General features: G+C 40.9%; 1 protein-coding gene across 1 annotated transcript in view; it reads left to right on the top strand.

The window, feature by feature from the left end:
* Positions 1 to 26,580, top strand: part of mgat4b (alpha-1,3-mannosyl-glycoprotein 4-beta-N-acetylglucosaminyltransferase B) — a 105,720-nt gene that overhangs the window by 62,144 nt on the left and 16,996 nt on the right. The window contains exons 7-10 of the mRNA XM_067598209.1: positions 7,694 to 7,769; positions 13,243 to 13,357; positions 24,645 to 24,775; positions 26,015 to 26,122. Of these exons, the coding sequence (XP_067454310.1) occupies positions 7,694 to 7,769; positions 13,243 to 13,357; positions 24,645 to 24,775; positions 26,015 to 26,122 (430 nt within the window). The remainder of the gene's footprint in view (positions 1 to 7,693; positions 7,770 to 13,242; positions 13,358 to 24,644; positions 24,776 to 26,014; positions 26,123 to 26,580) is intronic.

Below are 26,580 nucleotides of genomic sequence, written 5' to 3'. Positions count from 1 at the left end.
GCTGGCAGACTCCTCGACAAACATGTGGCGTCCCAGGTCAATAAAACCGCTGCCACCAACAGACGTCATTCGTCTCTAAACGTCTTCTTGTGATAGAAGACTGCTGTGATCTGTTCCTGATGTCTGATACTCGTCTTCACAATCAGCTGTTCTGACAAAATGTCACCAAACTGAGTTTATAAGTTTCACTTTATTGAGTTTCTGACTTTGTTGTGATTTAAAGTGACGACCTTTCTTCTTCTAACTTTAAATAACTGCAGTTTATCATAATAATTTATCAGTGTGTGTGTGTGTGTGTGTGTGTGTGTGTGTGTGTGTGTGTTAATGTGTGTGTGTGTGTTAATGTGTGTAATTTATCAGCTCCAGTAATTAGAGAAAGTTGGGTAACGGTATGTGTCTCTTAGTGTGTGTGTGTGTGTGTGTTTCAGTGTCTTTGTGTGTGTGTGTGTGTGTGTGTGTGTGTGTGTGTGTGTGTGTCTGTGTGTGTGTGTGTGTGTGTCTGTGTGTGTGTGTGTGTGTGTGTGTAAAACAGCTCCCCAGGCGTCTGTCAGCCTGTCATGGCTAATTCATGAGGCTCTGAAGCACGCTGAGCAAGCTAACTAGACACACACACACACACACACACTGCAACACACACAAACACACACACACACTGAAACACACACACACTTTTAAATTGGTCCTCTTCTCGTCTCCTTGACGGAGCCGCCTTAAAAGGAAACACACACTTTTACACACACACACACACACACTCTCTCTTTACCTTTAAGGGTCAATATGCAGATTGAAATGACATCATTTCAGTTAACTGGTGCTCCGCCCCTTTGGCCCCGTTCCCTTGGAAACAGGAGGGAGGAGAGGGAGGTGAATGAAGGAGGACGGGAGGGAATCAGAGGAAGGAAGGAGGGAAGGAACGGTGATGGATGAAGAAAGGAAGGAAAAAAGATGGAGGAGGAGGAGGAGGAGGAGAGAGGGATGAAGGATGGACAGAAAGAAATAAGCTGAAATGAGTTTATTGTATTTTATTAACCTCACGCGTCCCGTTCATCTTCTCACAGTTCCATTTCCTGTTTCGTCGCTTAGCTTCCTGTGGTGTCGCTGGTGATAATAAATACAAGTAAGAAGCTGCGAACAACCTGCTACACATTTCAAACAGCTGGAAACAGCAGCAGCACTTCCTGAAACAAACAGCTGATCTGCAGCATGCGTAGGAATACAGAAGTTCTACGGTTGAGAAAATGTAAACGGCTGTCTGACGGAAACATAAAGCAGTGAAAATATTCTAAATACAGCAGGAACTTAATCTGATATTGATTTTTTTAGGTGGATAAAATACGTTTTGCTGCAGCAGTTCATCACTTAGCTTCCGTGCCAGTACTCTGAACTGGGAGCATGTCAACCCAGATCTACTGACTATTGATAACTACCTCATATGATATTACTTCAAATAATCTGAACTATCCCTTTAACTGCGTTTCTAATGATAAATTTAAAAATAATCTTTTAACGAACCCCAACCAAGTGGTTTTTGTGCCTAAACCCGACCTGACGCATCATAAAGCATCATTATCTTGTAATGTAACGTAGTGACATATTACCTTTTCACAGTCCTGTTCCAGTGGGTTGATATGTACCTACTACTTATCTATGAGGCTGATAACCATGGTAACGCCCAGCCAATCGAGTGATAACATCTGAAACAGATGAGAGATGAGACATGGATCAAATCAGAATTTGATCTGTTTGGTAACATTTGGAAAGTCTAGAAGAGCTGCACAGTTTTATCTCCATTCAAGTGAACGAGGAGCCAACAGGAAGTCAGACGGCGGAGGACTCGGCCCAAAACGCCAAAGCGTGAGGAAGCTCATGGAAACATGGTGGACATTTGATTTCATGCCCCACTGAGCAACTGTCATAGGAATGAACGGCGCCACCTTTGAACGCCGTATCCATTTCTGCTTCATACATCCGTCCAACACGGACTAACAAGGAAGTACGTTTACATTCTCACTGACCAATGAGAGGAGAGAAGCAGTTTACACACATCGGGACATGATGAATGAAGAAGAATCAGTTCATTCATTCTTCTTTTTTATCCCAAATCCTCAGAATCCTCCACTACTCTCTTCTTCTTCTTCTTCTTCTTCTTCTTCTTCTTCTTCTTCTTCTTCTTCTTCTTCTTCTTCTTCTTCTTCTTCTTCTTCTGTGAGATCTGACAGTCCTGTTCAGTCTTTCCTTCATTCATTATGAAGCACAGAGTCTCTCCACTCCGTCTTCACACGTCTATAAAACCTTCGTCTCCCTGCCGACAGTCTGCAGAAGAAGAAGAGCAGGAAGCTGAAAGAGAAACTACACAAGCTGCAGGAAGATTCTGCTCCACTGCAGATCTTTGAAAAGGGAAAAATGTGAAGTTTTATGCTGGTTTTCTCTTTCTTCAGAGGATGAAAATAACTCAGCAGTAACCAGACAGACAGAGAGGAAGAGGAGGAGGAGGAGGAGGAGGAGGTTTGTGCAGATTTTTGACAGGAAGTCCTGAGAAGTGAAATGATTCAAACAGTTGTTGGTTCATTTTATCACAGAGGACAAAAATCTTCATTAAATTCAGCAGAAGAGTCTTTTTAAACTCGTCTGTAGAGCAAACAAAAAGTTGATTAAACATTGATTATGATGGATTATCGCTCTGCAGGAAGTTTAAATTAGTTTCTCATACGAATGAACTGAAACTAATGTCTGTCTGGAAGGAAGGAAACTCATCTAAAAACTGATTCTGCACCTGCAGAAAAGTCGAGTGTTGAATATGTGATTTTGTAGTAAATGAGCTGAAATATGCAAAAAGTGAAACTCTGATGTCCCATCAAAGATTCAGCGAGCAGACGACGGACGGATGTCGCTCTTTAACAGAGTGTTTGTATGCCAGCTCCGGCGTCCGTCCGTTAAAAGTTTCCCCACTGGACTCCGTCACGCTGCTGCTGCTGCTGCTGCGGGTCTCAGAGGGAGACGGAGGACAGTAAAACCAGTCTCTGAGTCGTGACCTCGCATATTAACTCTGTGTTCAACGCACCGCCGAGTCTCTGCAGAGAGGAAACCGCTGCTGGAGCTCCTGAGGACGCAGAGAGACGTCAGCACTTTAATGATCGTCTGCACCGCCGGCTCCATTTTATCCAGTTTGTATTGAACAGTTTAATGTCTCAATGTACTCGGAAATTAACACAAAGACATAATGTAATTTTTTAGTTTAACAAAATTGAATCTAAATTTTAACACATTTTGCAGCCAAACAGGCAAACTCACTTTATTCTTTCTACAGAGCAGAAAACTCTCTGCTGCAGAAGTCAGGTTCCAGTTCATCCAAAACCAGCTTGATGACTGGTTCCATGGTGGTTCTGACAGGTTGGAGGTTTGTTCTGGATCGTTATCTCACTGCAGGATGAACCAGAGCTGCTGCTGCTGCGCGGCTCTGCAGGATGCATCTAAAACAGCTGCAGATCATCACGTTTCCTTTTTAGACGGAGGCTTTAATCAGCTAACACCTGTAGGAAGTGTTTGCATCAACTTTCAAAGCTCTGTTACTTTAATTGCTGCAGAAAAGCTTATCCATTTTTAACTCTGACAGTTCACTGCTTACATTTATCTTCAATTTCAATAAAACTGGAAAAACTGGACTGTTCTAAAACTTGAGGCGGGTTGTGTACATACAGTACTGTGTGAAAACTTTGGATTGGGTTGGGTCGTAAGGAAGAGGCTCGGACGAGGGTTTCGTCGGAGGCCGCCGTTTATTCCGGCAACTGACAGAAGAAAATGACAAGAAAATATCCTCTGGTCAATGGTGACGCTAACTCAGCCTCCTACACAAATGAAATAACAGAATGGTGTTACTGTACTGTACAATAAGTCGCTTACCTCTCCTGTGAAGTATGACAACAACAGGGGAGAGGTAAAGCTGGGGGACATCATCACGCACAACAGTAAACGTAGGAGCCTTAAATGTTCCACCTGTTGACCCTGGAGGATTAGCACATCAGGATTTAACTATTTACTAATTTTGTGTAATTATAATACGTGTGCTGCACAGTTGACCTTGTTACATGTGAACGAGGTGTAAACAGACATGTAGATAAACTGCTGCGGTTCATTATTCACTCCTGTTTAAATCTCAGTTGAAGTTGAAGTCTGATTCCTTCAGACTTGATCAGAACTCTCAGACGACTCTGTGGACGTGAGATTTTGTAACTTTGGTGGTTTGAACATGAGACTCTTGACTTGGACATAACCTGAGTGACTAATGAGTGTTTTCCAGTGAACTCGCTGCTCCTCCAGTCATTTAAAAAAAAAAAAGATGTGAGGAATCACACTGTGGTCACCCTCCTGCTGCTTTTATATATTCAGCTGCCAGATAAAACTCTCTTTCTATATTTTAAAACAACTGGTTCGTTGTTGTATTTCAGTGTCTGTCTATCAACCAGCTGATTTCTCTGTCGTGTTAAATCCCCTCGTCGATCGCCAGGGGAGAGACGGCGAGTGAGACGAGGCTGCGTCTGTGTTAACTTTACTGTTTTTCTATAAAAAGCTCTTTTCCTCGGGATTGTTTTTAGATCTAAGCGGGCGTATAAAAAGGCTATTGACTCCCTGTAGTAAAAAAACACTTTAAACTGTGGATAAACTACTATGTGAGGAGATGAGTGGAGGCTGGGGGTGGGGGGGAGGGGAGGGGGAGGTATTTATGGCACAATAAAGCATAAGAGACCACAGAGAGGGGGAGGGGGGTGCAGGGGGTTTCTTGTCTGCAGGGCTGAAGGAGTCAGACATCATGTGTTCATCACATGCTGCATAAACCTCCACAAAGAGCAGCGCTCTGATACTACTGAGCCTGTTTGAAGGGTCAAAGGTCAAGCTGGGGGGTGAGAAGTACTCTGATCCTTCACTGCAGTAAAAGTACTGAAACATTACAAATAAAAGTCTTAAAACACAAAAAGAAGCTTTATGTGTTGAATACACAAACAAATATGCACTGAGGGGTTGTTGTTGTTGTTGTTTACATATTCAGATAAGCTAATGTTTCATCAGTCAGGACATCGTCTCCTCACTGAGTCTTTGTTCAGATTAACTGCATGAATCATTTATCAAATAACGAATAGTCCGAAAAATCATTTCATCTTCATCTTCATCTTCATCTTCATCTTCATCTAATGGTGATTATAAACTTATAAATAAAGATAGAAGATAAAAAGAATGTTTCTAGAATTTATACATTTATTACAAATACATCATGCTGACTAAAGTAAGTAAAAGTAAAAATACAGAGTAGGGTTAGCATGAAAAATAAAGTAAGAATATGTTAGAAATAAGAAAAGTAACTTTAGCATAAAAAATAATCATCAAGTGTCATTAAAATAAAGATTTATAATCTACAAACAAGTTAAATCTCTCTGACTTTCAAAAACTCTGCATTAAATCCTCGTGTTTCATTCTGACCAATCAGGAGCTGCATGTTTCTCATACAGCAGTGGTGGGCAAATAGTGGCTCGTGGGCCAAATCCGGCCCTCCAGAATATTCTATATATATTTGATCCCCTGACAAATAATATTAATAATTTGCAGCAGAATTCTTCACAAATCTACTGTAGATAACAAAATACAAACACACAGCTCATGTAAATCCCAGTTAATATGTTACTTGTATACTGTCGCCATGGTTACAACGTGCTGAAATTATGTCCAATAAACCAGAAATTACATTTTAATGTGCGAATTATTCAATTTCTGTTTTAATTCCACAACTTGAGTCTAATCCAAACATAACAGATATATTTTATGCACATAAATAGTTGAACAGAAATGATGAGCTGATGCCAGTTGTTTTTTCTAAGGCAACAACAACATCAACAGTAATCTGTGTGCAGATAACAACGTACGTCTCTGGTCTCAAAGTCCAACACAAAACATTTGTATAGGAGTCATTTTGCTGCTGTTTTACAGCATCATGTGTGTTTAACATTTGTATGAAATGATGTATTTTTATCTGATCACAGTGACAGAAATCAGGAGTTTGATGACTGACAGCGACTCCACACAAACACTTTCACATCCAGACTGAAGATCTTCCACGTCCACACAGACGACCTTCATCTGTTGACGAACACAAACAAACATCTGCCGTCGCTGCGGCGTGCGAGTGTTCAGCTGTGTGTGTGTGTGATGATGATAATAAAGACAAAAAGGCGGCGCGCTGCAGCTCAGTGTGAAGCTGCTGTAAATATTGACCTGTGTGTGTGTGTGTGTGTGTGTTTGCTCTGTTGTTTAGCTGCTCCGCTGTTTACTGAACCTGCTCTGTACACACACTGATTCAATCCACCGCTCGCTGCTTTCTGCTGTTTCTGAGACCGCCTGACATTTATGAAGCGACGGAGGTTTTTTCCATTACGACTGGCTGCAGGTATCGATGGAAACATGTGGTGTTAAAGTTTTAATCAAAACAATAGTCTCACTGATGTTCAGCGCCTCAGATTTTATCTCTGAAGTTGACAGATGCAAAGTTTTTAACTGATGATCTACTGATTATGTTCTTCCACTGTATCCAGTTTATTCTTACTCCCATGATGCATTTGTGACAACAGTGATATGCAACAAGTGTCTTAGAGGTTTTTGTGAAATCTATTATAAAACTTGAGGAAAATGCTTTTTATTTTGTGTTTCTTGCTGTGAGTCAGATGAGAAGCTAACCCGTCTCCTAGGAACTATGTTCATATAAACTGTTTTCCTCAGTTACACTGAGTTGGCAGACGTAATCTCTGTCTGGATTATGTTCACACAGTTAATGTGTTTTTCTAAACTGCAAGCTGTAAAGTTTATTTCTGTCCTCTAGTGCAGTTTGTCACGTCCCAGTCTGCAGAAGTGAGTCTTCAAATGTTTTAATGTGGAGGAAACACATTTAGAAAATAAGTCAAACGTGTTACTTAAAGCCTTGATTCATGGTAATAATAAAGTGAACATTTTTATTGTTACATTCTTCATTCAGTGTAAGAATTATCAAATAAACAACTTCCCATATTCGAGATTGATTAATAAAGAATTGATGAAAACATTTGTAATTCAGTTCATGCGGGACAAAATGTTTTTCAGCCTAGAAATGATTAAACGTTTGAATTCTCAGTAATAAAAATGTAAACGGCAAATCTGAAAACTCCCCGTGTGATGAACGACCTCGACACAACAAGAGGAAATAAAATAATGTTTTCATTTCTGCTTGAATTAAACATGATCTGACAGCTGAAGTTGACCAGTGACCACATTATTCATAAAGATTTAATGTTTATTTATAGACGTTATTATTATTTAATGCAGAAACTAAACACAACGTTGTGAGGATGTAAATCATCAGAGTGAAGGAAATGAGTGTAAGTCAATGTAACGTCCTGTGTGTGTGTGTGTGTGTGTGTGTGTGTGATCTTATGGCTCATTGACTTTTTTTTATCCCTGGTTGCATTTTCCTAATTATCCACTGAGCAGTCTGTTATTATAGCTCACTGTGTGCGTGTGTGTGTGTGTGTGTGTGTGTGTGTGTGTGTGTGTGTGTGTGTGTGTGTGTGTGTGTGTGTGTGTGTTACAGGAAGCAGGACGAGCAGTTTTTCATGTTTTTAGATCTTCTGCTGATAAAAGTCTCTCTTGTTCTTGTTTCTCTCTTCCTCTTCCTCAGGTGGAGGACGAAGCAGAACCTGGACTACTGTTTCCTGATGATGTACGCTCAGTCTAAAGGAACTTACTACGTCCAGGTGAGAAACAAAACTTATCTGATGTCTGACTCTTGACCTTTGACCTACCATCAACTAGAGCTGCTCTCTGTATCTGTTAATGTCACTAAATTATCTGTATTCAGATGTTAGAACTTGTCTTTTAATTGTCTGCTTTAAATAGTCACTGCTGGTTATTCTCCTCATATAAGTATCATTAAGATTAGCTGCCACCATAATAATATAATCTTTTAACCGTTTACCAGTTTATCAAATGAGGAAACATGATTTTAACTTTTTTAATTCAAAAATAGTAAAAAGTATAAACTATTAAAGGTCTAAACCAAATTTCACAGCAATCCATCTGAAGGTTGTTGAGATATTTGAGTCTGAACTGACATTTACTGGAAACATTAGCACAGTGTTTAAACAGCCAGTACGTGTTAGCTCCTTTATTGTCTCTGTGTTTCAGTTATTTTTGTCCTTTTTGTCTTTTGTTATCAGATTTTTTTCATTAAGTTTTGTCTTTAACTTTGAATGTGTATATTAGCCTCAAAGTTTATAATTCCCTTGTTAAGTTTCTTTTATATTGCTGATAGTCTCTGCGTTGTGTTGTGATGATGATGATGATGATGATGATGATGATGATGATGATGATGATGATGATGGTGGACTAACGGCTGACAGTTAGTAACATCAGTTGACTCCAACGAAGACGCTCCGATGTTGATTCAATGATGTCTGTTTATTGCTTACAAGCACTGTGGGATCTGGGGGATACGAGCCCGGTCTCAGTAAAACTATTTAACATAAATAAAATCATAATCAAAGGAAACTTACTATACTAATAAATGATTTCTGTGACGAAGCTTAATAACAGTTAAATAACAAATTAAGGCGAGGATCCTATTGTTTTTTGTGTGTTTGTTTGTTTGTTTTTTTCTTTATTATTACGCCACTTAAACCCTTAATTTGACCCCATAAACATGCTCAAAAACACGCACATCAGGTCTGGTGAAAAATGGCTGCCACGGCCCGTAGGAATGTGGTAGAGAGATCAAACTAAAACTCAATTATTCGTCTCATCAAGACCTACAAATCATACCCCGAACAAACGCTGTCTCCTCCGAGGACGTTAATGGTATCGGCTTCAAACTTTAATAGATGACTTATGACACCTTGCTGAAAAAAAGTTGTTAAAAACTTTGTAATAACTCGAATGGTTTGGATTTAATAAGCCCTGAAAGTTGCAGTGTTACATCACCCTTACAATGTAAAGCAATGGGGAGACAATCTATGGGCATGAACTTTGTGTCAAACAGAGGCTTCTGACGTCTAAACTATAAGTCTGACCACTTTCAATGTATCAATGGATTCGCATTGAAATTTCCTACCATAAAATATGATTTTTAATGTAAGATTTGGCCAAAGTCATGGGATTTATGAGGAGATTTCATAAGAAGCGTACTCTAAAATCCTCCTCTCCAACTGCTCCTGGTGATGTCACTCCCTCAGTGCTGTGAAACATTCCGCAATACACACTCATTATAAAATCACAGGAGGAGCAAGAAAAGACTTTAAAACTCACACTCTAATATCTCAAAAACAATAAAAGATAGAAAAAACATGTAAATTCAAGATTTGTAGGTCAAAGTCTCGTAACTCATTTAAAGTTCAAATGAAGTTTGTATCTAAAACTATGTGGAAGCAGTAAATGTTCAAAAAGGTGTGGGTTCACTCACACTCTCCATTCAAATATATGAGTATTTTTCTGTGTCCAGCTGCAGTTACTTATTGTCTCTACACACCTGACAGTACACATGTCAATCAAACTTTCAAAATAAAAGCACACCACACTTGTAAGAAATATTCCTCATTTTTAAAAAGTAAAATGATCTGATCCCGACGGGCCAGAGAGCGAGGTCCCGACCAACGCTGCTTGCAGCTTTAATTAGTAATAAAGTCTCTCTCAGGTCAGCTATACATTATTATTTACAGGTTTCCATTTAACAGTCACACACTCACCAGGGGGATACAAGCCGGTCTGACTTGTTGCCCCGGTGATGCTTTATAGCTGCATCGTTACCATGGATACTATGTAGCCAAGTATTAAATATTAAATATAAGATAACAGCATAAAATAATGAAAATAGCACAAATATGTACACCTTACAACTATTAAATGAAGGTAAAATTACTGACAAAATTATATTCTATATGAAAAGATTTTGCTATTAAACATAGTGACCATTTAAAGCACAACTAATGTATTTAATGTAACATGCGAGAGGCAGATGTTACACATGCAGCCATCTGAACCAGTACAAAATGTTTCCAACCTTACTGGGACTCACCTGGTTAAATAAATATGTGTGTAATTCTCTTGATGTCGTTTTAAATTAAGCTTTACAGATGAGCGATGTGTCCTCACTGGTAGCTGCAGCTCTGAACTGACAGTAGAAAACCCTCTAAACGTCTAAATAAAAACATTTAAATGTGGTGAAGATGTAAAATATTCATCAGACAGCTTCTGTCACTGTACTGCAGCTAATAAAGCAGGACGGCCATTAAAATAAAAAGCGTCTGTGATGTAATTCTCCTGGTGCGAGAGGCTGATGAAACTGTTGCATTGTGGGGCCGACTGACGGGGGCGTTAATGGAGGTGTCTCTGCAGCTTCATCACAGACTCTTTGTTCCCGTCCGAGATGAAAAGAAGAAGAAAAAAAACCTCAGACTCTCCTCCAGTTTTCCCAACATCTGACAGAAATACATAGTTTCCTCACAGACTGACAGATTTTATTCTTTCTTACCTTAAAAAAAAAAAAATCATATTTGAAGAGTAAAAGGATCCGCCATCATCACATCAAGCCCGAACCAAACTGTAGATCCACTCCAGACTGAGCAGAACTGAGCTTCCAGTCCTGTTTCAGTCACGTCGGCTCCCAGCAGGATGTTTGAAGATCTGACTGAACATCTCAGTCTCTCCCTGCTGTATCTCTGACCTCTTAGCGCCGTACGAGTCGCTGCTTACATTGAGATCCTCGGGGCAGAGGTCTTTTATCTGTTCCAGAGGTCCGGCTGAACACTAGAGGGGACAGAGCGTTTGCAGTCAGGACCCCCCTGAGGGGCCTCGAGGGGCCCCGGAGGCTCTGGAACAATCTGCCCGAGGAAATCAGGTCGGCTGAGTCTGTGATTTCACTGAAGTCTCTTCCTAAAACGTACTTTTATCGGAGGGACTTTGAGTTTTTATTTGCCTTTGAACTGTCTTTTATTTCTGTTTTTGTCTCGTGGTGACGGCTGTGAGCAGGTTGTCCGTTAATCAGAAGATCGAAGGATCTCCAAGTGTTGTTTTTCTACTCAAACATTGCTTAACCACAACATGTGATGCTACTTCACTGCACTTTAACAACAAATATTACTGGGACCATTACAGAAAACTGCAGATGAACATTTAATATCCATTAATTCCCATTTTAGACACGAGCGCTGACTATCAATGTGACAAATTGGCCACAGTTTTTCATATTGATCATACACAGTCCAGCAGTATACTATGTTCTGATCTAGTCTTGTTTCTCTGTCGAGATGTGATGTGTGGCTCTTTATGTGGCTCTGTCCTTGAATGCTGCTCTCTCTCTCTGCCGGAGCTGAACTCAGGTTATTTTCCTGGCAATGGAGCAATCACAGCACCGTCGTCTCTGCTGGCTGCGGCGGCGGAGCCTCGGCTGTTGCTCCCACACGAAGCATTTTGACAGGAACACCGAGCCAGACTCACGCTGTTTTGACACCTCGACTCGCTCTGAACTTTGCAGAGAGTTTTGCCTCGGCTGTGTGTGTAGTGACGGGAGGGGGGAGGAGGTAATTACTCCCATGTCGACTCTCCTGGGACAAAAGTGGAGGATGTGAATGTCTGTCAGGAAGCTGCCATGTAGACCAGATAACCAGGGCGTCTTCTGCAGGCGGCCGTCTGCTCCTGATGCTAGTCATTATGTGTTACTGTATGTATGTAAAGGTGGATTGTTGAAGGGTTTATTATCTCACCTTGTGATTTTAAAGTTGTGAAGTGTGAGGGGTGTTTTATGTATTCCCATTTCAATTTTTTTCTTTAAAAAATCTCTTAAATGGTACAAAATATAGCAACTTTGTTTCTGAGAAATCAGGTTTTGTCTGTCATTTTATTGGACAGCTCTAAATAGGCCGACTACAATACCCATAAGCCTTTGTTTGTATTTGTATGTGACACTCATCCCTGCATTTCCAAACCTTTTTTTTACTTATTTACCGTTACTGTAACATCAGCAAAAAATTTTAAAAAGTTACATTAGCATAAAAAAGTAACGTTAGCATCCGACTTTTCACTAAAGAACCAGATATTTTTCTCACACAGTTGTTCATCTTTTGTTCTGATGATTCAAACAGGAGAGTTTCATGTTGATCCAACTGTAGAAGAAAGAACTGAGAGTCACTAACAGTCTCTGCAGGAACCAGGAAGCGTCTGAAATAATTTCACACTTCTATAACTTTCAATGAAGACATCGCTGATTATGTTTTCATTCACGTTAGTATTGCACTTTTGAGGCTTTAAGAGGACATACTCTGCATATTTCCAGCTCTATATTTATATTCTGGGGCTCTACTGGAATATCTTTACATGATTTCCAGTTAAAAACTCCTTATTTATCTTCTACTGGTCCTTTATGCAGCCCCTCAGTTCAGCCTCTGTCTGAAACAGGCCGTTTTAGCTCCTGTCTCTTTAAGGCTCCGCCTCCTGATGAGCCCACTCTGTTCTGATTGGTCAGCTTCAGGAAGCTTCCTCCGACTCCGGAGGCTACGTAAACAAACTATAGTAGCAGGATTTCACTTCTTTTTCTCCTTCTTTACTCCAAATGTCAACTTGTCAAATCCATCCGTACATGTTGGAGCTGAACAACACATGGAAACACCTTAGCAACCACCTTAGCAACAAAGATTACACATTTCTGGGTTTGTGACAAGCTGATGTCATCTTGTTAAAAAGTTAAAAAGCATCTGTAAAGGGTAGCTGAAGCCCTGACTTTTGTCTTGCAGGCATTTCTTCATACGTTCACCTCAAGTTTTGGAACTTTCATCATGTTTAACATCGAACATCAGGACAAGAAATAAATAACAGAAAACTACTAAAAGCAGAATATGTCCCTTTAAGGTGCTTTCAGACTGTGTCGATGTTCTACATTTTAATTGTCTGCTGCACACACACACATGCTAAAAATCCTGCAGATATTCTTCATGTGAAACGGAGTAAATTTGAAGAAGAATCCTCAGTGTGAGTGATGTTTTATTCTGTCTTCTCTCATCAGGAGGTCTCACTCTCAGCAGAAAACCCAGCACCACTAGCTGCATCTGTTTAATTAAAGATAATAACACACGTGTCGTACTGGATCCACTGCTGTTAGAGAAAGAGAAGAGGAATAAAGTGACAACATTGAACCCACCGCCATCACCCCCGCCCCTCTCTCTCTCTCTCTCTCTCTCTCAGCTGGAGGATGATATAGTCGCTCGTCCAAACTACTTCACCACCATGAAGAACTTTGCGTTGCAGCAGCCGTCGGAGGAGTGGATGATCCTGGAGTTTTCTCAGCTCGGCTTCATCGGTGAGTCACAGCATTTATCATCATAATAACAACAACAATAATAATAATAATCCTCATCATAAGAATTAGGGGATGTCTGCTTGTTGGTATCCATCTTAAACTTATGTCTATTTGTAATTATGTGATATTTATTCGTCTACACGGGTCTGTCCTCTCAAGAAAAACATCACAACAGGTCGTAATATCAGTCGAGCCACAGTTAGTTTGAGTGACAGCTGCCATCTAGTGGTCGTAGTAACTGTGAGGTGGAGCAGTGATGCAGTACAGATGACGTTTATATATGTGGACAGATGTCCTCGTTCAGAGGAGGAGGGAGGACGGACAGTGGACTTTACTACAGGAGACGCTGTTTGTTTCCTGTTTCCAGCTATGACACAACATTGTACACAGCGTAACGTTGGTTTTGATATGAGCTCTACAAACTTGATTACATATTGGACTTTTAATAATGATGATGAGATATTATCATCATCCATCATGTGGTGGCTGTGGCTTACCCCGGGATTCCACCGGGCGCGTGTGCGCCGCGTTCCGGCTCTGACGCGGTTTTGCTCCGTCCTCTACACAGCACCCTATTCCACCGGGAACAAAAACAGGATTTTTAAAGCTCTTTCCACTTTTATTCGAATACAAATAATTTTGCTGCCTCAACAAATACAGATACAAATACAAATACTCTGCACATCCCTAACGTCCGCTAACCAGAAGGTCGGTGGTTCGATCCTCCTGTCTGCATGTAGAAGTGTCCCATATTGCTCCCGATGGTTGCACCAGCAGCTTGCATGGTAGCTCGCTGCCATCGGTGAGTGTAAATGAGCAGCAGAAACATTGTAAAGTGCTTTGCATAAAAGTGTCATATAAATGCAGCCATTTACTAAATATCAGTGTTGATGATGGTTTCCAGATCCTGATGAATTAATGACATGGACACAATAAACAGTTGCACAGTCGTCTGGTTGTTGTTGATCATCGGTGCAACACAATCTGGAAACTGCAGTTTGTTTGAGTGACAGCGTGTTGATATGTAAACAGCTGATTAAAGACGTCTTCGTCCATTTATGGCTAATCGTGAGGGTGGAAATGAGACTTGTGCATGAAGAAACATGTTTGCACGTTTGTGTTTCTGTCTTAGTTGTGAATCTACAATATTGTCCAGCAGGATAATATCAGCTGCTTTACTTAATGTCAGTCAGGTTGTATTTATTCAGTTCAGTCAGCCATCCAGGGAACTATAATTAGTTTGACCTTTGGCTGTCACCAGACAAACAATATGACTCTAATACTACACAGATTGTTCTGGCTGACATCTGCTGGTCAATACTGGTACTGCAGCTCATTCGTCATTATTATTATTAACTAGAGACGCTATTAACTGACTTTATAACAGAAAAGCCGCTCTGCCGTTCTTCATAGCTGAAAGACTAAATGAGTTTCTGGTGAAGTACTCAGCGAGGTGAGAAGGCGAGGAGCCACCGACAGGATGTGAAGGTGGAAACTTGATTTCCAGTCTTCCAGCTGTGCGGAGCTCCGTCTGAAGTGAGCTCACGCTGAATCAAACCCACCAGATTAATTAAAGCGTCAGCCTCCATCTGATCTGCTTTCTAATTACTCTGTCAAGGCTAATCAATGACTTCTGTCATCCTGGATCCAATCAGCCGACGCTGGCGTGTGGAACGCAGTCGTCGCTCGCCCGGAACCGCCGGCTGATCCGGAGTCGACTTTTCCTCAGAACTGATTCCAGCGCTGACAGATGGAGGCGGCAGCGGCGTTCAGAGAGACAGGTCCAGATTTCAGAGAGGTCAGAGGTCAATGAAGCCTGCTGTCTCACCCTCTGACTGCAGATTAAGCTTCCAAATCCTCTCATACAGGTTTAGATACACGTATTTACAAATAATATGCAAATGCAAAAAGCTGCAGTTTTGACCCTGCAGGTTGGACAGGGTTCTGCTTCTGGTGACCGTGTGTGTGTTTGTGTTTTCTGACCTAAAAAAGAACAGTTCAGACCATCAGAGCCAAAATCCCAAATCTGCTTCACAGCCGGACGAGTCACAGAAACCAGATGATGTTTCTTTAAAGCGCCGACACACACACACACACACGGAAGGAAAACACACGTCTGCAAACAACAGCGACTTAAATTAGCTTCAACTGAGGCCTGATGAGATATTTCTGATCAAAAGACACCGAAGCTCAGCTCAGACTGTACGAGTGTCTGTAGGGGAGGTGTGTTCATTTAAAAACCACCTGCTGCTCGGTGAGTTTAATCCAGTCCGTCTCTGTATGAGGCTCATTTTTCAGTAATAATTACAGCTGCAGTGAGCGACTGTTTTTCAGTGAACTCGCTGCTCCTCCTGTCGTTTAAATCCCGACCAGAGTGACGTCCTTCTGTTTTAAAGTGGTAACACTTGTGTGCTAATCTCCTGGACGTTTTCTGAGTCATTTGCAGGTGTTTAACAGTTAATTTTAAGACATTTTACAGCACCGCTCTATCTGTAGAATGTCTTAAAGATAAAATTAAAGGATTTGTAAAATAAAGTGTTACCAAATGTTTCTGCTGACCTTTAGAAACAAATAAAAGCATCAGGAGAGTAAAACCCTATAAAAGTCATGAGATGTGATGTCAGCTGCAGGTAGAAGCTGCTGTTCTCCTTCAGACACGTTTTTATACCTGATTCGTTCATATTTAGTCTCCATTAAAAGTCTTGTGAATCAGCTGTTTGCAGCTCCTGTCTGCAGTGAAACATGGATGTTCTTCTCTGGTTTCTAAGTGGATTTATGGAGGTTTATTGGTGACGGACATCAGACATAATGATATCCTCAGGGAGTCACACTGAATGATGTCGTGTGTGTTCAGTTTATTCACCTACAGATACAGAGCAGCTGTATCTTTATGATTATCAACTAAACTGTACAAAACACACAGTGTGCGTGTGTGTGTGTGTGTGTGTGTGTGTGTGTGTGTGTGTTGCCGTCTTCCTCTCCCTCTCAGATGCACAGAATTACACAGCATCATATTCTTCCCATGAAGCTTTGCTGCTCCGCTTCCCTCTAATAGGTCCCTGAGTGCTCAGCACCTCATTACTGGAGCCGGGGACAGAAGAATCAAACGCACCTCATTGTCTCTCCGGAGGCTGATTCTCCAGAAACTTGTGTCGCTTTAAAACATCTCGAACAGCTGCAGCAGCAGAAGAGAATGTAAAACTCCTCCAGCAGTTAAAGGGACAGTCTCCAGTTTTTTTTTAGGAATATTCTTTCCCCACATAAAACAATCCAGGAAACATTGATTTAAAGCTGCGTTCAGACAGGATGAACATCACAGGATGATGGTCTGTAACAGACATTCAGCAGGACAGAACCTCCACGGGGGGGCGCCGGAGAGGTGAAGGTGAGGCAAAGATACCGCGTGAGGTGAAGAAGAGTCAGTAATCCTTCTCAGAGTCAAAGCTGAACATGTAAACCTCCATAAATCCACTTAGAAACCAGAGAAAAAAGAAGCTGCAGAACCTGAGAATCATCACATGTTTAAGTTTTCTTCAGTAATCAGTGATAGTCGTCATGCTAACAGCTGATTCAGGTGTAAAAACATGTCTGAATAAGCTTTTATAAGGTTTTATTCTCCTGATGCTTTTATTTGTTGGTATAAAATGAAGGAACCTGTGAATAAAGAGTTACCAAACATGTTTATAGTAGAAGGACAAGCAGCTTTTTCCTCAGAGATCCACTTTAAAATCCAAGGACGGGATTTAAACGACAGCAGGAGCAGCGAGTTCACTGACAGTCGCTCGTCGCAGCTGAAATTATTACTGAACAACGAGCCTCACGCAGAGACGCACTGGATTAAACTCACTGATGAATATAATCATTGTTTTAACTGTTTAATTACTGTAACAGCTGCTAACTACGTGTTGAAATATGGTCATTTATATGCTGTAGAGACGGTTAAATGTCACCTAGATGTCAAAAAAACACATTAATCTTTAATCAGATTTATTCCAGTTTAAATTACAACAGCTAGAAATATTTTAACCTTCAAATTAAGACTTAATAATCAGAATTTAAATGATCATATTTCAGCTCCTGACTGCATGTTAACATAAAACTTTAAATTTTACACATCAAGACCTGAATTTTCACAAAGTTCACTTAAAAGTTGTCAGATTTGGTCAAACTGAACAAAAATTATTTTTTTCAGGATACAGAGAAAAGAAAAAAAGCCTCCTTGTTATTATAAAACATGATTGTTTTGCAGCGCTGAGGATAAAACAGTATTAGTTCCAGTTTGTGATCACTGAGTCTCTGCAGTCTGACTCCCTCGCCGCCTCCGCTCTGCTGGAGGCGTCGCTCCCTCCATCAAAAGAAATTAAACATTTTAAGTGTGAATTATTGATTATGCTAACTGCAGTGGAGACAACAATCAATTATGTCATTATGTGTGATATTCTGGCTGCTGCTGCTGAAACCCTCGGGGATGGACAGACACTGTGCTGCTCTATTTTTAGAGCCTTTACTGCAGATTATCAGTAAAACATCTCAAACCGTGCACGTTGTGTGTGTGTGTGTGTGTGTGTGTGTGTGTGTGTGATACAGATTTATGTTGAGGTTTTGTGACGGGGAATAATCCGCCTGCAGGGTTCAGGTCCCTCCTGAGGTCAGAATTGATTTGAAGATTAAATCTGATCAGATTAATTAAGTTTTCCGTCTCGCTGTTCACACGTCTGACCAGCAGGAGGCGACACTGAGTCACCGACCGCAGATGATCCGCTAACAGAGAGCCGAGGTGAAATCAGCTCCGATCCTCTCGATAACAATCAGTAGAAGATTTTTATCAACGCTCTTAAATTTCTATGTTTCCTAGAATAGTATTTAAGAGCGAGTGCACGTCAAGCACTGCCTGGTACAAACAACGGTTTTGGTCTCTGTAGCTAATTTCCTCTTTCATGACAACTGTACGGGGGGTGAATTTTTTTATAACTCACCTGTTTAAATTTTATTAAGCGTAAAGTTCTGCATAATGAAGGACATGGCTGCTTTGAGTGACAGGTCCGCCAGCCGCTAGGTGGCTTGTTTCAGCCATTCGACCCCGCCTCTTTGCCCATTTTTGATTGGCTGGGAGTTAGGCAGCGTCACGCACTGCCAAGATGGCGACGACCGGAGCGGCTCACTTTGAGCTTCAAAACTGCTCCTCAGAAACCAACGGATGACGTCACGGTAACTACGTCCATGGTACACGTTCACACATTTTAGAGTTCCTTTATGTCGGCTGTCTGTATATAAAACTGGACACCTGATGGTTTGTGTTGGAGTCTGAAACCCAGAACTGCAGCTTAGTGAAACAATGGCGACAATAGTCCGACTCAGACTACGACTACTTTAAGCCGACTAAATTCTAAAATGCTGTTTTTGTGCAAAAACGACCTGCATCCACAGTAAAACGCCCTGAACAGGTAATTCTCCACCTACTGGGCATGTGCGGAGGACAGACGAGCAAGTCAGCCACAGAAAACCAGCGAAGAAGAAACAATACACTGTTTCTGTTGCATGGATGTATAATAAGAGCTGGATAGGGCGCCGCCACTCAGCCTGGCAGCCAATTTTTCCCAGTGGCCACTCGCGGTATTGCGGCGGAAACACTTATTAGAGGGCCTGAATTTAGAGATTAAGACCATAATGACTCGTTGAAAACAATGATTGACTCAGTGTTTCTAGAGAGAAGTTGAGGCTTTTTGAACGAGAGTCAGTCGGAGCGTCTAGCAGCCGTCGGCGGCGCTTTAAGATGCTTCAGCCTCAAGACGTGATGTCACAAAGTGTTTTAAAAGACACAAAGAAATGTTTTCTGCTCAGAAGCGTTGACTAGATTTGCTGCAATCCGTTGCAAGTGGGAAGTCGATAGTTCTGAGTCCCGACTTCTCATCTAAATGTGTCCCGGTGCATCTGCTCGGGAAAACATGGACGCAGGGTTTCATTCCCACCCAACACTAACAGATTTAACAGATTAACACACGTTTAAAGACTTCTGTCAAGCACAAATCAGCTGGATGGAAACAGAAATGGCAACTACAAAACAGGTTTCACAACATGAAACATCTAGCAGACTAGATGGATCTTTCCCGAGTCCGACTTGGAATTCCGACTTAAAAGACCGCTCCATCACTTTTCCATGTCGGAGGTCGTTTTTTCTGCGGATTGCAGCATCCCAACACATCATCATGCGTATTATCGACTGTTCCTGTCTGTCCAGTTTGTCTCTGCATGTTTTCAGACTCTCGTACGTCTGAACCGAACCATTAAAGGAAGAATCCTCAGCTGTAATTCTCCTGGCGCGTGTGTGTCGGCTGATGAAACTGTTGCATTATGGGTAGTCTGACAGTGAAGTTAATGGAGGAGTGTGTGTCGCGCTCTCCCTCCATCACAGACACTCTTTGTTCTTCTTAAAGAGAGAAACTGTGAGTCAGAAAGAAGAAGAGAAGAACTCACATCATAAAGATAATAACAGTCAGTCAGTTTACAGGAAGTCAACATACTTTAACTGTTTTATACTAACAGGAAATGATTTAAAATGTGCACCGTGAATAAAAATCTGCAGGCAAAATGTTAAAAAGTTCTGTTAAGTTAAAGGTTTTGTTGTCTGACGTGTTCCTGGAGCTGTTTCACCATCATCCACCTTTGGTTTGAATGTTTTCATTCCTTCCTTTGTGGGTTTTTGAATTTGTTTTGGATTTGGGACCAAACCGTGCAACAGGAAATTAACTACTTCCTTGTGTGTGTAGAACGGCGGCTTTGCAAAGTATGTAAATGACGTGCAGAACACTCACAGAGCTGCAGATTCACGAGAGGCCCGGACGCCGATGACTGGTTAGTATCTGTATGTGAGGAATGAACAGGTTTGAACGGGGGCGTGTTGTCGAAGGAAACCGCTGAGACGATGAAATATGATCCAGAAGTCCAGCTGGAGCTGCAGGTTAATGTGTTTAAACGTTTACCAGACTCTAAAACACTGAACAGACATACTAATACTAACAGACAGGATTTTACAGCTATAAAGAAAACAATGATGATATATCTTAATGTCAGTCTGAACACTTTTAACCCTTTAAAGACATGAAGACCAAATGTTCTCATTCTCAGCGTCTAATTAAAGCTATAATATGTAATTATTCCACATTAAAATGTCTAAAAACAACTAGACCTATGTTATATTTGTTGTTGAGTTGTGTACTTACATTATCCCAAATGTTTCCAACAATGTTCAAACCCAGAGAAATCTGTAATTTAATCAAAGTAACGGACCGTTTCATTTGGTCGCCTGTCGATGGCGTCATACCTCCTCTACCAAAGAGTAAACACTCACAAGATGCATACGGCGGCGCTGTGTTTGTCCGCTACAATGGCGTCTACCAAAGAGTAATTTACACACATACAAGATAATACATCGGCGTTGTGGTTGTTCCACACAAACTGTTATAAAGTGACTTTTATTCAGTTTTAAGACACATTTTCATGATAAATTTAGGTGGTTTTTAACTATATCTTTTAGCCGGAAGAAGGATTTTAGTCATTGGACGTCTGGATCTTAAGTTATCAGAGAAATAAACTGGACAAACGTTAGCAGCAGCTCGGCTAACAGCCCCTCCAGGAAGTCCGGTGGTCACCAAACATCGTCGGAGAAACATTGATTTTTTAGGTGAAACAGCTTTAATTTGTATTTTAACGATTTTAATCTGCGTGTATGTTTGTTTTTGGAGAGGAGGAGACCTCTGCGGGTAAAAACATCCTGACTGATGAACACTGGAGTAATCCTATCCCGGTGAAGCTGGTTATTTAACAATGAAGACAACAACTCCCATGATCCCTTGCTACTTCACACCGTCATCACACTCCGTCTTTTGTTATTGTTTTGATTGAGACTCCTAGCGGCTGAAATGACTGATTGTTCGTTTAAGCTGTTAGAATCAGCTGTTAGCTGTGATGATTCTCAGCTCTGCAGATTCTTTTAACTCTGGTTTCTAAGTGGATTTATGGAGATAAAGATTTCCTCAGGAAGTGTAATTCACACTGAATGATATCTATAATAATAATAATAATAATAATAACTTTATTTATATAGAACCTTTTAAAAACAAAGTTTACAAAGTGCTTTGACAGACAAAGCAAAAGCAAAGACATGAAACAGAAGACAATAACAGATCTGACCTTAAAAAAGATGGCCGCCAAAGGCAAAGAAAGACAATAAAGAGATGATAAAAAGTTTAAAAGATGATCTAAAGACAACGTTACATAAAAGCAAGTCTGTAAAAATGGCTTTTAAGAAGTGATTTAAAAGAAGTCGTTGATTCTCCTCAGGCAGGTCGTTGCAAAGTCGAGGAGCCCTGATAGAAAACGCACCTTTAGATTTAAGCCTCAGAAGAGCTCCACCTGAGGATCTACGGCTGCGGGCTGCATATCTGTTATGTAGCTTGGAGCTTCAGACCCAGACGTGCTTTAAAAGTGATCAGTAAAATCTTAAAATTCATTCTAAAAGGAACAGGCAGCCGATGGAGAGAAGCCAGAATCATCGGGGTGATGTGATGTTGTCTGTTAAAACCAGTAAGAAGCAGTAAACACATTATCTAGATGTGTTTCATGTGTTCAGATCTGAGTTATGACTCTTCTTCTTCACCTCTCGCTTCGTTTCACCTTCAACTCTCCTGCGTTTCGTCCCGCTGACTGTTCAAACCTGAACGAGGCTTAAACACATTTTTCACTCTTTATATGATTTTCTGTCAGCGTGAGAGAGGAGAGGAGCCAGACATCATGTCTGTCTTAACCATGTTCTCTCCTCTCCTGTTTCCTCTGATGGAAACAGATTCACTTTACAGAGCGACTGAAATGATTTCTCCTCACACTTGTGCACTAAATAAACTAAAAGACTCTTCCTGGTGTCCTGAAGTCCACAGATGATGTGAGTCCAGGTTAACAGTCTCCTTATTTCTAACATTGATCTGAATGAATCTGAATCACACGATGATGTTGTTGTTTTTATCATCAGACGCTTTAGTGACACACAGAAAGCCTCTCGCTCTGCCTGTCAGCTTGTTTGAAATTGAATTTGATGGCGAGATGACGGGAGAGAGGAACGGTAACAGACAGAGAGGGAGACGGAGGTGAATCCAGAGCGACGTGGCCCAGCAGGAGTCTCGTCTCTCAGCTGGATGATGCTGATTTCACACATGGATGTTGTGTTTCTGTCCTGACTGTATGAGCATCAATAAAACATCCTCCTCCTCCTCCTCCCCCTCTTCCTCCCCGTCCTCCCACTGGTCCTAGTTTTTGACCTGACGAATCCTCTCTGACCCCGAGTCGCCTGCGAGCAGCGGCTGCTTTAATAAATTCATCAGGGCGAAGCTGACTCACTGGATTAAATCAGACGGAGCTCTCTCTCCGTGCAGCGCCCGCGGGGGCTGCTCTGCATTTCAACTGTTCGAGTCTGAGCTTTATGTTTACTAAGTTTAGCTTCCTCGTGTCTCGTTTACGTCTGCTGGAGGTTTTGTATTCAGATGCTTCGTCGTACTTCCTGCCCTCCGGAGGACAAAGTGTCCGAAGCGATCAGGGCCGACCAGAAGGGGGCGGGGGGGTGGGGGGGGGGGGGGGGGAGGCGGGCCGAGCTCTCTGCTGGCCTTTAATTCGTCCTCGTCAGCGTCTGTTCAGTCCTGTTTTTGACCTTTAATTCCCAGAGCGCGTTTCCTCGACTCAACCCGTCTCCACCATCGTACAGCTGCAACCGTTTTCTGCTTTGAGAGCAAAGTGCAGCCCGTCGAGATGAAAACACGACGTGAGAGCACGACTCTGCTTCATCATGAGGCCCTTTCTGTTTACATGCAATTATTTTTGTTTGTTATGTTTGTACGTTGGGTTTTTGGGTTTGTTTTGAATTGTCTGATTGGTTTTCTGTATAAAAGATGATTAACTGTTGTGTAATTGTTGTATTTTTGTTTGTGTGTGTTAAAAAACTGAAAATTGAATTGGAAAAAATGAATCATAATCAACCTCTTCTTCAAAATGATTAAATACAAAATATCAATTGATGACCATAAACCAAAAATATTTCATCTCAAACAATTAATGAGTAAAAAAAACACACTGAGAACATGAAAACACAGATAATAGTTGATGCAGTAGATGAAAGAAAGACAATGTGACAGCGTGAAACACAAGCTGTTAAACATCCAGTGAAACGACGACAAAGGATCAACAACATCTAACGACGTCTGCTGCTGCTGTGACCTCTGACCTTTGACTTCCTCAGTGTTCCTCGTGATGTTGCTAAGTTAAAGGATCAGAGAGTCAGAAATGACACACTAACCTTTGCCGACATTACACATTCCCGACCCCTGACCTCATTCTAAAACCAACCATTAACCCTCAAACAGCGACGAGACGTCCTCTGGCCTTCACTTCCCAAACGTCTCTGTTACTAAAACTGAAACTCCAGTTAAACCGTCTGAGAGGGAAGTTGACTATCATGAGAGAAACGTGGTGAAATCTTTGGTCGTCATTCCAACACACCGTCCTACATCACGCCTGACGTTCTCATTAAATCGTCCATGAAACAAACAAACGGGAACGATGGAGGTGAAAACAGTTTGTGTGACTCAGACGGATGACGAGCTGCTGATGACGTCTCTGCTTTCATTTACTTTTTTCTATTCACGTCGTAGCGCTACGATTTAGCACACATTCATCATACAGGCTGACAGACTGAATTATAGGTGACTCACACGGTGTGACGTGCAGTAAACTTACACCATTGTTGTTGTTGCACAGCGTAAAGGCGTCTTTACAGCTGACATGACTGTAGAGTTATTCATCACCTGTGAGCTGAACTCAAAGACAGTAAAGGTAAATTAAACTAAACTATATCTCTTCTTCTCTGACCAGGTAAGATGTTTTTAGTCCTCAAACCTAAACCCTTAAGCCAAGTCTTAACCCTGAAAACTTCCTCTATTTCACTTTCCAAACATTTACTCATTTTGGAAAACGTCCCGACTTTCTGAATCTTTAAAAAGCTCCGCAGACTGAATCACCGTCACAGTCCAGTGACTTCACATCCCTCAGCTGCTCTGGGATTTGAACCAGCAGCCTTTCACTAATTAGCGTGCATCTTTGTAAGGAACAGCTTGGTTCTGCCTTTACAGGGAGCCGACATGATGATGCACGGTTGACTTATTTATCATCTGAGCACAGAGAACTAAACCGGAGGGCAGTAAAACGTCAACAGAACTAAACTAAACGTCTCTTCTCCTCCGAGCAGGGAAGATGTTCAAGTCTTTGGACCTGTCGCTCATCGTGGAGTTCATGCTGATGTTCTACAAAGACAAACCCATCGACTGGCTGCTCGACCACATCATGTGGGTCAAAGTGTGCAATCCGGAGAAAGATGCGGTGAGTAGATACTCGCTCTGATGAAGTCATTACATTCATTTGACAGACAGGTTTTGTCACAAACAAACAGATTTGTTCTTTAGTAGCATCTACAAGTGATTTCACATCATTTGTGTCAAACTTTTAATTTAATCTCTCTGAGGTGTAATCCAGGGCCTCGTTTCCTGATTACAATCGATCTTACAAGTTTACAACATTTCTACAAACACTCTTAAACTTCTACACACGTTTCCCAAAGCTTCACATTAAGAGCTTCTTACAGTCGGCTGTCTGTGGTGATGAACACATTAGAGGAACTTTGCATATTTAACTGTCTGTAAGCTGCAAAGTGTAAATGTTGTAAACTACACAAATAAATGTTTTACACTTGAAATTGTTCAGTATGAAAACAAAGTCTATGTATCTGTATAATTGTATGTAAAAATCTTTATAGTTTTATGTAATAATCTTAATAATCTTAATTATAATCTGGTGGAAGCTGGTTTAAGAAGGTAAACTCTGCTGGAGGTCGACGTTACTCTGAGCCGATGAGCTTCATGAATATGCGTCATTGTGTCGTCGTGCTGTATGTAAGTGTGAGACAAACAACATAAACACTGTAATTAAAAATAAAAGAGAAGAAACTGAACCTGTAAATATCCCACTGGGGAAACGACAGAGATCAATATGTTGTGAAGAAGAGGAAGATGAGGATGATGACGAGACAGACTGGATTTATTTTATAACTGAAACATCAGACATCACTTAACAAACAACATCAGTGTTCATGACAAAGTAGGGACTTAAAAATGTACAAAAATAATGAAAAGCTGAATAAAACGTGTAGTTTTTGGTTCTCTCACATGAAGGAGTTCATCTACGTTCATTCAAGAGCGTCTTCAGTTACGAACGTTTTGTGAAACATCTCTTGAGCTGAAGAAGGTTGATAAGATGGATTTTATTGTCATCTCAGCCGTCAGACGCCCACATCTGTCTCATGAACAGATACATTCCTGCTGGAATTGTTGTTGTGTTGATTTGTATCGTTTTAAAAAAAGATTAAGTATTAATGTTTTTATCTGTTTGTATCTCCGTTCATGCTCCGACTATAAACATTTCCAGTCAATATTTTTTACATTACATTGTGTAACCACTATTTTCACTTATGAATAATTAACTTTGTTTTTTCTCTTATTTTGTACAGGTACTTGTATTTTCTTGTATGTATAAACCTGGTTCTGGTTCTGATCTCTTCATCAGAAACACTGCGACCGGCAGAAAGCAAACCTGAGGATTCGGTTCAAACCGTCTCTCTTCCAACATGTCGGGACTCACTCGTCTCTGGCTGGAAAGATACAGAAACTCAAGGTAATTTATTTATTATTCTATACGCTTCACTTTTAATGTTGAGTTTAGTACTTAATGTGAATTTCTACTTTCTTCTACTCCACTGCGTTTTAAATAGAAATATTTTGCTTTTTATTTGAGTAAGTAAAGTTACCAGCTGCTTGGTTGTGACTGTACAACATACTGGACATAAAGCTTTAAAACATATTTTAAACTTGGCTTCTGACTTAATGTTGATATAAAGAAACAATTAATACTTTCACTTTTGACCGATAAGAATATTCCAACAAGCACCATGACTATACCTGTTTGTAAGCTTTTTCTTGGGCTATAAATGCGTTGTATAAATCTAAAATGTACATTTTATCATTTAAAATGTTTGAAAGCAGTCGTGGCTGGTTGACCAATCAGGACGCTCGAAGGTTCTGATGTTTTTTTTACTGTGTGGTAATTTGTATGTTTTTTCTTGATCTCGACAC

Source organism: Thunnus thynnus, chromosome 9 (assembly GCF_963924715.1).
Source record: "Thunnus thynnus chromosome 9, fThuThy2.1, whole genome shotgun sequence".
NCBI classification, from domain to species: Eukaryota; Metazoa; Chordata; class Actinopteri; order Scombriformes; family Scombridae; genus Thunnus; species Thunnus thynnus.
This window is presented reverse-complemented; position numbering and strand designations above follow the sequence as displayed.